The sequence below is a fragment of the Lolium perenne genome, chromosome 6 (assembly GCF_019359855.2).
Source record: "Lolium perenne isolate Kyuss_39 chromosome 6, Kyuss_2.0, whole genome shotgun sequence".
Taxonomy (NCBI): Eukaryota; Viridiplantae; Streptophyta; class Magnoliopsida; order Poales; family Poaceae; genus Lolium; species Lolium perenne.
The window spans coordinates 113,761,650-113,776,915 of NC_067249.2; the positions used below are offsets into that span (position 1 = coordinate 113,761,650).

Consider the following 15,266-nt stretch of genomic DNA (forward strand, 5'->3'; position numbering starts at 1 on the left):
CAGCACTATTGGAGGCCGGCACTGCCGGTTGGAATTGGGCGGCACTGCCGGAGTGCGCACAGCGGCACTGCCGGTGGGCTTTGGGCGGCACTGCCGGGTCTGGCGGCACTGCCGGAGTGTTCGATACGGCACTGCCGGTCGGGCAAATCGACGAGGGGCGCTGCGCGGATGCTTGGCCGAGCTGGGCTGCTTGCGCGTGGGTGGGATTGGGCGCAGAGCAGCTCTAGCGCATGCTGCTGTGGTGGCTAGCGGGAGCGGCGAGCGGCAGATGGGGCCTGGGCTGCTCGCGCGGGCAGGCGGCGGGTGCTGGTGGTGGGGCGCTACGCGGGGCCAGGCGGCGGGGCTGGGCGGGCCTGGCGGGTGGAGCCGGTGGGAGCTGGAGGCGCGGGGGTGCGTGGCCTCGGGCCGGATGGGAGCCGGGGAGCGGCGGCGGCTTGGCGATTGGCGGCCGGGCGCGCGGTGTGGTGGTTGGCGAGCAGGAGCTGCGCGGCGGCTTGGGCGAGCAGGGTGTAGGCGCGAGGTGGGGCTCGAGCTGGTGGTGCGCCGCTGCGCGGTTGCGGGCGGGCCTGGCGGTGCGTGGGTGGCTCGAGCGAGGTGGAGGCCAGCATCGGCAGTGCCGGTATGAATGGGCCGGCAGTGCCGGTAAGCACGAACAGGATGAACTGGGGACGAACGCAGCGGAAATTGAGGCAAAAATTCGTCGATTCTGAGCGAAATACAAGGAATTTGACAGTGAAATTTGGAGGAGAACACAAGAGACAACAGATCTGTGGACCAAAACCACAAAAAAACTCAACAAATCGAGAGATCCAAATTCGAGCTATTTTTTGGGGCAAAATTTTTGGGCGAAATTGGTGAAATTGGAGGGTCAAATTCGTGGCAACATTTGCTCTGATACCATATGATACGGGCTAAGCCCGTGTGGGTTGCCCGATCTCACGAATTGACTCGGGTGAGTGTGATTGCGGAGGGGGATTCGCGGGGAAGTGGATGAACACGAAGAACACGATACAAACACACGCACACAACACAATCGGTTTGTTCTCATTGGCCCGAACCACCAACTCGATAGAAGTTGCAAGGAAAAGACCTTTCGGTAGAAGTCCCGCAAAAAGATCGACAAATCGAAGATCCTATGAATCTAGAAGGGTGAAAAGACCAAACTCAATAGAAGTGCAAGCAAAAGACCAAATTGGTAGAAGTGCAAGCAAAAGATCAAGATTGGTAGAAGTCACCAAAGAGATACAATAGGATTCGATAAGGAGCCCGGGTGATACAATAGGAATTAACCTAAGGTGGGGGTTACCCAAATCCACAAAGGGATAGTAGAGGCATAAGCCAATTCATCTAAACATCATCTCTCCCTCATGAAGGTGGGGGTGGGGGTCTATTTATAGGGAACCACTAAGGAGGGGTAGTTTGGGGAAACTAAGATACAAGCACAGCCATACATGTGGCAACCTAGGGTTCAGATTGTAAGTGGTCACGACCTCAGCGGCAGTGCCGGCGTGGGGAGGGCGGCAGTGCCGGCCCAGGCGGCAGTGCCGGCCCAGGCGGCAGTGCCGGCCTGTGTAGGGCGGCAGTGCCGGCATTGGAGCTTCTAGCTCCTCTTCCTCCTTCTCTTCCAAGCTTCCGTGGCGTCCTCTCTTCCCTACGTACTTGTCGTCGAGTTCCTATCATCAAGATGTGATGGAGTATGAAGTAGTATATCGTTCCACATAGGCGATAGTAGGCACGCATAAAGGAGAAGATTCACCTTTGCGTGTCATCTTGGCGATGAAGCATATGATGCGGTGAATACCGAAGGTCGGGCTGCATCACCATGTGGACACACACAATTTTTTGGGTCATTCCCACACTATGGGGCTCGCTTTCCAGGGAAACCCTAATCCATTGACCGTGCGGTCTACAACATTGACTAATCGCCGTCAGCGCATGTGCGTGTAGCCTAACGCACCCGGGGGTACAAAATTGGTTCAAATAACACCCCACCATGATATTGTACACACCATGTGGGCACACACAATTTTTTGGGTCATTCCCACCCTCCGATGCTCGCTTTCCACGGAAACCCTAATCCATTGACAAATTGCCGTCAGCGCATGTGCGTGTAGCCGGACGCACCCGGGGGTACAAAATTGGTTCAAACAACACCCCACCATGATAATGTACACACCATGTGGACACACACAATTTTTTGGGTCATTCCCACACTCCGGGGCTCGCTTTCCAGGGAAACCCTAATCCATTGACCGTGCGGTCTACAACATTGACTAATCGCCGTCAGCGCATGTGCGTGTAGCCGGACGGACCCGGGGGTACAAAATTGGTTCAAACAATACCCCACCATGATATGTACACACCATGTGGACACACACAATTTTTTGGGTCATTCCCACCCTCCGATGCTCGCTTTCCACGAAAACCCTAATCCATTGACAAATTGCCGTCAGCGCATGTGCGTGTAGCCGGACGCACCCGGGGGTACAAAATTGGTTCAAACAACACCCCACCATGATAATGTACACACTATGTGGACACACACAATTTTTTGGGTCGTTCCCACACTATGGGGCTCGCTTTCCAGGGAAACCCTAATCCATTGCCCGTGCGGTCTACAACATTGACTAATTGTCATCAGCGCATGTGCGTGTAGCCGAATGGACCCGGGGGTATAAAATTGGTTCAAACAACACCCCACCATGATATTGTACACACCATGTGGACACACACAATTTTTTGGGTCATTCCCACCCTCCGATGCTCGCTTTCCACGGAAACCCTAATCCATTGACAAATTGCCATCAGCGCATGTGCGTGTAGCCGGACGCACCCGGGGGTACAAAATTGGTTCAAAAAACACCGCACCATGATAATGTACACACCATGTGGACACACACAATTTTTTGGGTCATTCTCACCCTCTGATGCTCGCTTTCCACAGAAACCCTAATCCATTAACAAATTGCCGTCAGCGCATGTGCGTGTAGCCGGACGCACCCGACGGTACAAAATTGGTTCAAACAACACCCCACCATGATAATGTACACACCATGTGGACACACACAATTTTTTTGGTCATTCCCACACTCCGGGGCTCGCTTTCCAGGGAAACCCTAATCCATTGACCGTGTGGTCTACAACATTGACTAATCGCCGTCAGCGCATGTGCGTGTAGCCGGACGGACCCGGGGGTACAAAATTGGTTCAAACAATATCCCACCATGATATTGTACACACCATGTGGACACACACAATTTTTTGGGTAATTCCCACCCTCCGATGCTCGCTTTCCACGGAAACCCTAATCCATTGACAAATTGCCGTCAGCGCATGTGCGTGTAGCCGGACGCACCCGGCGGTACAAAATTGGTTCAAACAACACCCCACCATGATAATGTACACACCATGTGTACATACACAATTTTTTGGGTCATTCCAACACTATGGGGCTCGCTTTCCAGGGAAACCCTAATCCATTGACCGTGCGGTCTACAACATTGACTAATCGTCGTCGGCGCATGTGCGTGTAGCCGAACGGACCCGGGGGTACAAAATTGGTTCAAACAACACCCCACCATGATATTGTACACACCATGTGGACACACACAATTTTTTCGGTCATTCCCACCTAGGGGCGGGCATAAAAAACCGGAACCGAAAACCGAAACCAAAAAAACCGGGACCGAAACCGAACTCACCGAAACCGAATTAACCGAGACTAATTCCGGTTAGTAAATGTGATAAACCGAATTCTAAAATATTAATTCGGTTTTGACCCTATGTTAACCGAAAGTACCGAAAGAACCGAGATATGTGTTCAGTACCGTGTGATGTACGTACAGACTGCCAATATATGGGCCAAAATGTATACAAAAGCCCATCAGGCCAGATCCATGCACGTATCCTAGCAGCCCCATGCACGTACACATCCATCAACAATCGATCCTCATCAGTTGATCGTATGTAATCACGGCAGGCGCGATTAGGGGCACCATTCCCTATTCATTATTCCCATCTGCATCTGCATCCGCCCGTAACGTCAGAAGTGAGAACCCTAGCCAGCTGACGTGCACCTTCGCGTGGATCGACTCTTGCCGGCGGGGCGGACGCGGCAAGCCCACTACAGTCTACAGCAACACTGGTAAGGTAATTTTCTCGTGCGCCTGTATAGTCTACGTTGCCGGCTTGCTGCATCCTCGCTGGCCGGCGTCCGACGTCCTTTCCGATGCAGATCGTTCCTTGGTCGTTCCTTGTTTTTGTGCAACACGGCTACATGAATTTGTCCGAGCGCCGCCGCCGTGGTGGCCACCAGCGCCGGCGATCTAGTGTTTACGTAGATGATTATTAAGAGTTGACATTTTCTGAATGCCTATTTGTTTAGATGTCGAGTGAAGACATTGAGATGGGCACGGAAAGTGAGTCGTCCGACCTTGATGTCCAGAACCAGGAGAATGATGTTCCGCAGGTAGATCTTATAAACTAAGTTCCGTCCGCACCACATATTACAATTAATCTAACAAGTGAGCATATTTTTTCTACTATATGTAGAATGGCGACGGCCATGGTAAGGAGATTGTGCAGGTGGATGACGAACCTATGGATGGGTTAGAGAGAAAGAAGGAAGAGGGGTCAACTGCTGCTAACAAGGACAAGGAGAGTGGTGATGCTAAGACACAGAGAAAAGAGATGGCACCTAGATCTGATATGTGGAATCACTTCAACAAAGTCTTTGTGGAAGGTGTCTTGATGAAGGGCAAGTGTAAGTATTGCAAGCGTGAGATCAAAGCACATTCCGTTTTCAATGGTACCACTGCCCTCAATAAGCATTTTAAAGTTTGCAAAAGAAATCCTCACGTACATCTTAAAGATCAAAAGCAAGGTGTTTTGCAAGTAACAGATTTTATAGGGTGTTGGAAATTTGATCCTGATAAACTTAGGGCTGCATTCGCTCAAATGGTCATAGAAGATGAGCTCCCATTTGCGTTTGGTGAAAAATCAGGCTTTAGGAAATTTATGGCTATAGCTTGCCCACGGTTCAAACCGCCATCTAGAAGGACCTGTACTAGGGATGCGGTAGGGACTTATTATGAGGAGAAAGCCAAGGTGAAATTATTTTTCCAAGAGCAATGTGAACGTGTTTGCATCACAACTGATTGCTGGACTTCACAACAACAAGATAGTTACATGACTGTCACTGCCCATTTTATTGATAATGATTGGAAACTGCATAAGAAGATCATTGGTTTTTTCAAGATAAAGGGTCATAGAGGAGAGGACATTGGAAAACACTTGGTTACATGTTTGATGGAGTGGGGATTAGATAAAGTGATGACAATAACAGTTGACAATGCTAGTTCAAACGACGGAGGTATTGGTTATGTAAGGAAGCACATGAAAAATTTAATAGCAGGAGGCAAATATCTTCACATGAGGTGTGCAGCCCACATTGTCAATTTAATTGTTAGTGATGGTCTCAAAGAGGTTGATCTTTCTGTACAGCGTGTACGTGCTGCTGTGAGATACGTCAAGAATGGTACAACAAGGTGAGTTTATTTTTTAATTCTTACATTCTAAATTGTGTTTTCATTGCTGTGAGTAAATACTTTACTGATTGGCTATTTGCATTTTGTGTATTAGGTTGGACAAATTTAAGGAATGTGCTGATTTAGAGAAGGTGGATAGCAAGGCATTTTTAAACCTTGATGTTTGCACTAGGTGGAACTCGACACACAATATGTTAAAGGCTGCAATCATCTATGAAAAAGTGTTTGCAAGGTATGCAGACGAAGATCCATGCTTCACCATTGATCTAAACAGGGAGAAAAATGGTAAGGTTCAAGGGCCAGGGGTTCCCGAGGAGCAAGATTGGGATAATGCTAAGAAGATGGATGAATTCCTTGGACATTTTGCCCATATCACTGTCCGTGTTTCTGCATCACTTAATGTGACGGCTAACACCTTCTTTCACGAGATTGGAGAAGTCAACCTTTTGGTGCGCAACTGGCTTGAGAGTGAGGACCCTCTCCAAAAAGAAATGGGGAAGAGAATGAAGGATAAATATGACAAGTATTGGGGGAAGTGGCATGACAAGGACTTGGAGAAGGACATGGAGAAGGAGAAAGGGAAGGGGAAAGAAAAGGGAAAAGAGAAGGAAAACATCAACATGATGATCTTTATGGCTGTTGTTATTGATCCAAGGTACAAGCTTTCTGAGTACACGGAGATAGCTATTGGGGAAATGTATGGTGATGGAAATGGCCAGAAAGTTTGGTCTGCAATTAACAAGTGTCTATATGAGTTGTTTGAGGAATACAGGGTCATGTATGCTCCTGTAGCGACTGATTCAGCTCCTCAATCAACTGATACTCCACGTACAGAAGGTGGAAAAGGAGGTGCTGCAAGTCTGATGAAGGAACTAATTGCCAAGAGGATGAGGCTGAATACTGGTGCAAGCAACAATAGCAAATCTGAACTAGAGAAATACTTAGCTGAAGATTGTGAAGATATTGAGAGCACAAATTTTGATATCCTAGCTTGGTGGAAGACAAACTCTTCAAGATTTCCGGTATTGGCACGGTTGGCTCGTGATATCCTTGCTATTCCAATTTCAACGGTAGCATTGATACGTCTCCGACGTATCGATAATTTCTTATGTTCCATGCCACATTATTGATGTTATCTACATGTTTTATGCACACTTTATGTCATATTCGTGCATTTTCTGGAACTAACCTATTAACAAGATGTCGAAGTGCCGATTCTTTGTTTCTGCTGTTTTTGGTTTCAGAAATCCTAGTAAGGAAATATTCTCGGAATTGGACGAAATCAAAGCCCAGGGGCCTATTTTTCCACGAAGCTTCCAGAAGTCCGAAGGAGAGACGAAGAGGGGCCACAGGGGAGCCAAACCATAGGGCGGCGCGGCCCCCCCCTTGGCCGCGCGGCCCTGTGGTGTGGGGCCCCCGTGCCGCCTCTTGACCTGCCCTTCCGCCTACAAATAGCCTCCGTGACGAAACCCCAGTACCGAGAGCCACGATACGGAAAACCTTCCAGAGACGCCGCCAACGCCGATCCCATCTCGGGGGATCCAGGAGATCGCCTCCGGCACCCTGCCGGAGAGGGGAATCATCTCTCGGAGGACTCTACGCCGCCATGGTCGCCTCCGGTGTGATGTGTGAGTAGTCTACCCCTGGACTATGGGTCCATAGCAGTAGCTAGATGGTTGTCTTCTCCCCATTGTGCTATCATTGTCGGATCTTGTGAGCTGCCTAACATGATCAAGATCATCTATCTGTAATTCTATATGTTGCGTTTGTTGGGATCCGATGAATAGAGAATACTTGTTATGTTGATTATCAAAGTTATATCTACGTGTTGTTTATGATCTTGCATGCTTTCCGTTACTAGTAGATGCTCTGGCCAAGTAGATGCTTGTAACTCCAAGAGGGAGTACTTATGCTCGATAGTGGGTTCATGTCTGCATTGACACAGGACGATGTGAGAAAGTTCTAAGGTTGTGTTGTCTTTGTTGCCACTAGGGATAAAACATTGATGCTATGTCTAAGGATGTAGTTGTTGATTACATTACGCACCATACTTAATGCAATTGTCTGTTGCTTTGCAACTTAATACTGGAGGGGTTCGGATGATAACTTTGAAGGTGGACTTTTTAGGCATAGATGCGGTTGCATGACGGTCTATGTATTTTGTCGTAATGCCCAATTAAATCTCACTATACTCATCATGATATGTATGTGCATGGTCATGCTCTCTTTATTTGTCAATTGCCCAAGCGTAATTTGTTCACCCAACATCTTTGTTCGTCTTATGGGAGAGACACCTCTAGTGAACTGTGGACCCCGGTCCAATTCTCTTTCTTGAAATACAATCTCTTTGCAATACTTGTTCTCTGTTTTTACGCAAACAATCATCTTCCACACAATACGGTTAATCCTTTGTTACAGCAAGCCGGTGAGATTGACAACCTCACTGTTTCGTTGGGGCAAAGTACTTTGGTTGTGTTGTGCAGGTTCCACGTTGGCGCCGGAATCCCTGGTGTTGCGCCGCACTACATCCCGCCGCCATCAACCTTCAACGTGCTTCTTGGCTCCTCCTGGTTCGATAAACCTTGGTTTCTTTACGAGGAAAACTGGCTGCTGTGCGCATCATACCTTCCTCTTGGGGTTGCCCAACGAACGTGTGAAATACACGCCATCAAGCACATTTTCTGGCGCCGTTGCCGGGGAGATCAAGACACGCTGCAAGGGGAGTCTCCACTTCTCAATCTCTTTACTTTGTTTTTGTCTTGCTTAGTTTTATTTACTACTTTGTTTGCTGCACTAAATCAAAATACAAAAAAATTAGTTGCTAGTTTTACTTTATTTGCTATCTTGTTTGCTATATCAAAAACACAAAAAAATTAGTTACTTGTTTTACTTTACTTAATATCATGCATGTTTTTATTTCACTAGTTTGGCATAATGGACAAGAATGATCTTCTTATCCTATTTCCTGATTTAAAACATGGATTGTTTGATGCGAAAATTAAAAAACCTATGGAATCTTATTTGCATGCTGGTAGTAATATTAGTATGAACGCTTTGAACACCATTGTTGATAATAATATAGAAAGTTCTAAGCTTGGGGAAGCTGGTTTTCATGATCTTTTTATTCCCCCAAGCATTGAGGAGAAAATTTACTTTGATGATACTTTGCCTCCTATTTATGATAATGATATTGGTCTTTTAGTACACTTTGTTATGGAGGATAAATTTGATTATGATTACAATATGCCTCCTATATTTGATAATGAGAATAATAATGATAGCTACTTTGTTGAATTTGCTCCCACTACAACTAATAAAATTGATTATGCTTATGTGGAGAGTAATGATACTTTTATGCATGTGAATAAGAATGCTTTATGTGATACTTATATTGTTGAGTTTGTTCATGATGCCTCTGAAAATTATTATGAGAGAGGAAAATATGGTTGTAGAAATTTTCATGTTACTAAAATGCCTCTCTATGTGCTGAAATTTTTGAAGCTACACTTGTTTTATCTTCCTGATCTTGTCATTTTGCTCTTCATGAATTTATTTGTGTACAGGGTTCCTTTTCATAGGAAGCATGTTAGACTTAAATGTGTTTTGAATTTGCCTCTTGATGCTCTCTTTTGCTTCAAATACTATTTCTTGCGAGTGCATCACCAAAACTGCTGAGCCCATCTTAATGGCTATAAAGAAAGAACTTCTTGGGAGATAACCCATGTGTTATTTTGCTACAGTACTTTATTTTATATTTGTGTCTTGGAAGTTGTTTACTACTGTAGCAACCTCTCCTTATCTTAGTTTTGTGTTTTGTTGTGCCAAGTTAAGCCGTTGATAGAAAAGTAAGTACTAGATTTGGATTACTGCGCAGTTCCAGATTTCTTTGCTGTCACGAATCTGGGTCCACCTCCCTGTAGGTAGCTCAGAAAATTAAGCCAATTTACGTGCATGATCCTCAGATATGTACGCAACTTTCATTCAATTTGAGCATTTTCATCTGAGCAAGTCTGGTGCCATTTTAAAATTCGTCAATACGAACTGTTCTGTTTTGACAGATTCTGCCTCATTGCCTCTTTTGCTATGTTGGATGAATTTCTTTGATCCACTAATGTCCAGTAGTATTATGCAATGTCCAGAAGTGTTAAGAATGATTGTGTCACCTCTGAATATGTCAATTTATATTGTGCACTAACCCTCTAATGAGTTGTTTCGAGTTTGGTGTGGAGGAAGTTTTCAAGGATCAAGAGAGGAGTATGATGCAACATGATCAAGGAGAGTGAAAGCTCTAAGCTTGGGGATGCCCCGGTGGTTCACCCCTGCATATATTAAGAAGACTCAAGCGTCTAAGCTTGGGGATGCCCAAGGCATCCCCTTCTTCATCGACAACATTATCAGGTTCTTCCCCTGAAACTATATTTTTATTCCATCACATCTTATGTGCTTTTTCTTGGAGCGTCGGTTTGTTTTTGTTTTTGTTTTGTTTGAATAAAATGGATCCTAGCATTCACTTTATGGGAGAGAGACACGCTCCGCTGTAGCATATGGACAAGTATGTCCTTGGTTTCTACTCATAGTATTCATGGCGAAGTTTCTCCTTCGTTAAATTGTTATATGGTTGGAATTGGAAAATGATACATGTAGTAATTGCTATAAATGTTTTGGGTAATGTGATACTTGGCAATTGTTGTGCTCATGTTTAAGCTCTTGCATCATATGCTTTGCACCCATTAATGAAGAAATACATAGAGCATGCTAAAATTTGGTTTGCATATTTGGTTTCTCTAAGCTCTAGATAATTTCTAGTATTGAGTTTGAACAACAAGGAAGACGGTGTAGAGTCTTATAATGTTTTCAATATGTCTTTTATGTGAGTTTTGCTGCACCGGTTCATCCTTGTGTTTGTTTCAAATAAGCCTTGCTAGCCTAAACCTTGTATCGAGAGGGAATACTTCTCATGCATCCAAAATACTTGAGCCAACCACTATGCCATTTGTGTCCACCATACCTACCTATACTACATGGTATTTTCCCGCCATTCCAAAGTAAATTGCTTGAGTGCTACCTTTAAAATTCCATCATTCACCTTTGCAATATATAGCTCATGGGACAAATAGCTTAAAAACTATTGTGGTATTGAATATGTAATTATGCACTTTATCTCTTATTAAGTTGCTTGTTGTGCGATAACCATGTTTACTGGGGACGCCATCAACTTTTCGTTGTTGAATTTCATGTGAGTTGCTATGCATGTTCGTCTTGTCTGAAGTAAGGGCGATTTACACTGAGTTGAATGGTTTGAGCATGCATATTGTTAGAGAAGAACATTGGGCCGCTAACTAAAGCCATGATCCATGGTGGAAGTTTCAGTTTTGGACAAACATCCTCAAATCTCTAATGAGAAAAGAATTAATTGTTGTTGAATGCTTAAAGCATTAAAAGAGGAGTCCATTATCTGTTGTCTATGTTGTCCCGGTATGGATGTCTAAGTTGAGAATAATCAAAAGCGAGAAATCCAAATGCGAGCTTTCTCCTTAGACCTTTGTACAGGCGGCATAGAGGTACCCCTTTGTGATACTTGGTTAAAGCATATGTATTGCGGTGATAATCCAGGTAGTCCAAGCTAATTAGGACAAGGTGCGGGCACTATTAGTACACTATGCATGAGGCTTGCAACTTATAAGATATAATTTACATGATGCATATGCTTTATTACTACCGTTGACAAAATTGTTTCATGTTTTCAAAATCAAAGCTCTAGCACAAATATAGCAATCGATGCTTTTCCTCTATGGAGGACCATTCTTTTACTTTCAATGTTGAGTCAGTTCACCTATTTCTCTCCACCTCAAGAAGCAAACACTTGTGTGAACTGTGCATTGATTCCTACATATTTGCTTATTGCACTTATTATATTACTCTATGTTGACAATATCCATGAGATATACATGTTATAAGTTGAAAGCAACCGCTGAAACTTAATCTTCTTTTGTGTTGCTTCAATGTCTTTACTTTGAATTATTACTTTATGAGTTAACTCTTATGCAAGACTTATTGATGCTTGTCTTGAAGTGCTATTCATGAAAAGTCTTTGCTTTATGATTCACTTGTTTACTCATGTCATATACATTGTTTTGATCGCTGCATTCACTACATATGCTTTACAAATAGTATGATCAAGATTATGATGGCATGTCACTCCAGAAATTATCTGTGTTATCATTTTACCTGCTCGGGACGAGCAGAACTAAGCTTGGGGATGCTGATACGTCTCCGACGTATCGATAATTTCTTATGTTCCATGCCACATTATTGATGTTATCTACATGTTTTATGCACACTTTATGTCATATTCGTGCATTTTCTGGAACTAACCTATTAACAAGATGCCGAAGTGCCAGTTGCTGTTTTCTGCTGTTTTTGGTTTCAGAAATCCTAGTAAGGAAATATTCTCGGAATTGGACGAAATCAAAGCCCAGGGGCCTATTTTTCCACGAAGCTTCCAGAAGTCCGAAGGAGAGACGAAGAGGGGCCACAGGGGAGCCAAACCATAGGGCGGCGCGGCCCCCCCCTTGGCCGCGCGGCCCTGTGGTGTGGGGCCCCCGTGCCGCCTCTTGACCTGCCCTTCCGCCTACAAATAGCCTCCGTGACGAAACCCCCAGTACCGAGAGCCACGATACGGAAAACCTTCCAGAGACGCCGCCAACGCCGATCCCATCTCGGGGGATCCAGGAGATCGCCTCCGGCACCCTGCCGGAGAGGGGAATCATCTCCGGAGGACTCTACGCCGCCATGGTCGCCTCCGGTGTGATGTGTGAGTAGTCTACCCCTGGACTATGGGTCCATAGCAGTAGCTAGATGGTTGTCTTCTCCCCATTGTGCTATCATTGTCGGATCTTGTGAGCTGCCTAACATGATCAAGATCATCTATCTGTAATTCTATATGTTGCGTTTGTTGGGATCCGATGAATAGAGAATACTTGTTATGTTGATTATCAAAGTTATATCTACGTGTTGTTTATGATCTTGCATGCTTTCCGTTACTAGTAGATGCTCTGGCCAAGTAGATGCTTGTAACTCCAAGAGGGAGTACTTATGCTCGATAGTGGGTTCATGCCTGCATTGACACAGGGACGGTGACGAGAAAGTTCTAAGGTTGTGTTGTCTTGTTGCCACTAGGGAAAAAACATTGATGCTATGTCTAAGGATGTAGTTGTTGATTACATTACGCACCATACTTAATGCAATTGTCTGTTGCTTTGCAACTTAATACGGAGGGGTTCGGATGATAACTTTGAAGGTGGACTTTTTAGGCATAGATGCAGTTGGATGACGGTCTATGTATTTTGTCGTAATGCCCAATTAAATCTCACTATACTCATCATGATATGTATGTGCATGGTCATGCTCTCTTTATTTGTCAATTGCCCAACTGTAATTTGTTCACCCAACATGTTGTTCGTCTTATGGGAGAGACACCTCTAGTGAACTGTGGACCCCGGTCCAATTCTCTTTACTGAAATACAATCTACTGCAATACTTGTTCTACTGTTTTCTGCAAACAATCATCTTCCACACAATACGGTTAATCCTTTGTTACAGCAAGCCGGTGAGATTGACAACCTCACTGTTTCGTTGGGGCAAAGTACTTTGGTTGTGTTGTGCAGGTTCCACGTTGGCGCCGGAATCCCTGGTGTTGCGCCGCACTACATCCCGCCGCCATCAACCTTCAACGTGCTTCTTGGCTCCTCCTGGTTCGATAAACCTTGGTTTCTTTCTGAGGGAAAACTTGCTGCTGTGCGCATCATACCTTCCTCTTGGGGTTGCCCAACGAACGTGTGAAATACACGCCATCAAGCATCTGAGAGTGCCTTTAGCACGGGCGGACGAGTCCTAGATGACTTCAGGACATCACTTACGCCTTTCATGGTCGAGGGTATTATCTGTACGCAAGATTGGCTTCGAAGGTCCACTCCCATCAACATTCAAGAGAACACGGAAGAATTAGCCAAGCTCGAGGAAGGTGAGTCTATGAAGCATATAATTATTTACTCCTATTTAATTACACACATACGAATAATCTGCAATAATGAATTGCTTCCCTTGTTTGTTTATTTCAGAGCTGATCCAAGAATTCAAAAATAAAGCAACGATCTCTAGCAAAAGCAAAAGTACCGAACCTTCCCAGCCAGGAACAAGCAAGTCAGGACCAAACAAGTCAGGACCAAAGTCTGGCACACGCAAGTCTACAGCCAATCGCAAGAAAAAATAGAAGTTCTTGAGATGCTTCTGTTTGCAGTTTCATTTTATCAGTTTTACCTTTTTCGTTCGTATGAACTGTCAAGTGTGTTTTTGATTTTTGCTACAAAACTTTCAGTCGTGTTACTGTTTGGAACATAATCATACATTTTAGTAGAACTTTGAACATCATGAGTTGACGGGTTTTTTCTGTGTGGACCTAAGGTAGAGATGTAAATTGTTTGTCTGCTGTTGTCATTTTGTGTAGTTCGGTTAAAAACTGAACACCGAACCGAATTCCGATTAACCGAACTGCCATTTAATTAAAAAACCGAGATAATTTCGGTGCCCATTTCCTATAAACCGAAATACACAAAAACCGAAAGAACCGAACCGAATTTTCAAAAAAAAAACCGAACACCCAGCCCTATTCCCACCCTCCGATGCTCGCTTTCCACGGAAACCCTAATCCATTGACAAATTGCCGTCAGCGCATGTGCGTGTAGCCGGACGCACCCGGGGGTACAAAATTTGTTCAAACAACACCCCACCATGACAATGTACACACAATGTGGACACACACAATTTTTTGGGTCATTCCCACACTCCGGGGCTCGCTTTCCAGGGAAACCCTAATCCATTGACCGTGCGGTCTACAACATTGACTAATTGTCGTCAGCGCATGTGCGTGTAGCCGGACGGACCCGGGGGAACAAAATTGGTTCAAACAACATCCCACCATGATATTGTACACACCATGTGGACACACACAATTTTTTGGGTCATTCCCACCCTCCGATGCTCGCTTTCCATGGAAACCCTAATCCACTGACAAATTGCCGTCAGCGCATTTGCGTGTAGCCGGACGCACCCGGGGGTACAAAATTGGTTCAAACAAAACCCCACCATGATAATGTACACACCATGTGGACACACACAATTTTTTGGGTAATTCCCACACTCCGGGGCTCGCTTTCCAGGGAAACCCTATTCCATTGACCGTGCGGTCTACAACATTGACTAATTGTCGTCAGCGCATGTGCATGTATCCGGACGGACCCGGTGGTACAATATTGGTTCAAACAACACCCCACCATGATATTGTACACACCAGGTGGACACACACAATTTTTTGGGTCATTCTCACCCTCCGATGCTCCCTTTCCACGGAAACCCTAATCCATTGACAAATTGCTGTCAGCGCATGTGCGTGTAGCCGGACGCACCCGGGGGTACAAAATTGGTTCAAACAACACCCCACCATGATAATGTACACACCATGTGGACACACACAATTTTTTGGGTCATTCACACACTATGGGGCTCGCTTTCCAGGGAAACCCTAATCCATTGACTGTGCGGTCTACAACATTGACTAATCGCCGTCAGCGCATGTGCGTTTAGCCTGACGCACCCGGGGGTACAAAATTGGTTCAAATAACACCCCACCATGATATTGTACACACCATGTGGACACACACA

At 45.1% G+C, this 15,266-nt stretch overlaps 1 protein-coding gene across 1 annotated transcript; it reads left to right on the forward strand.

The window, feature by feature from the left end:
• Positions 1-268: 268 nt before the first annotated feature.
• Positions 269-13,672, forward strand: LOC127326083 (zinc finger BED domain-containing protein RICESLEEPER 2-like). The gene is made up of 6 exons (XM_071822254.1): positions 269-390; positions 4,047-4,149; positions 4,385-4,468; positions 4,552-5,546; positions 5,641-6,568; positions 13,667-13,672. Exons 1-6 carry the CDS (start codon positions 269-271, stop codon positions 13,670-13,672), a joined length of 2,238 nt encoding a protein of 745 aa, XP_071678355.1.
• The last annotated feature ends 1,594 nt before the right edge of the window (positions 13,673-15,266 follow it).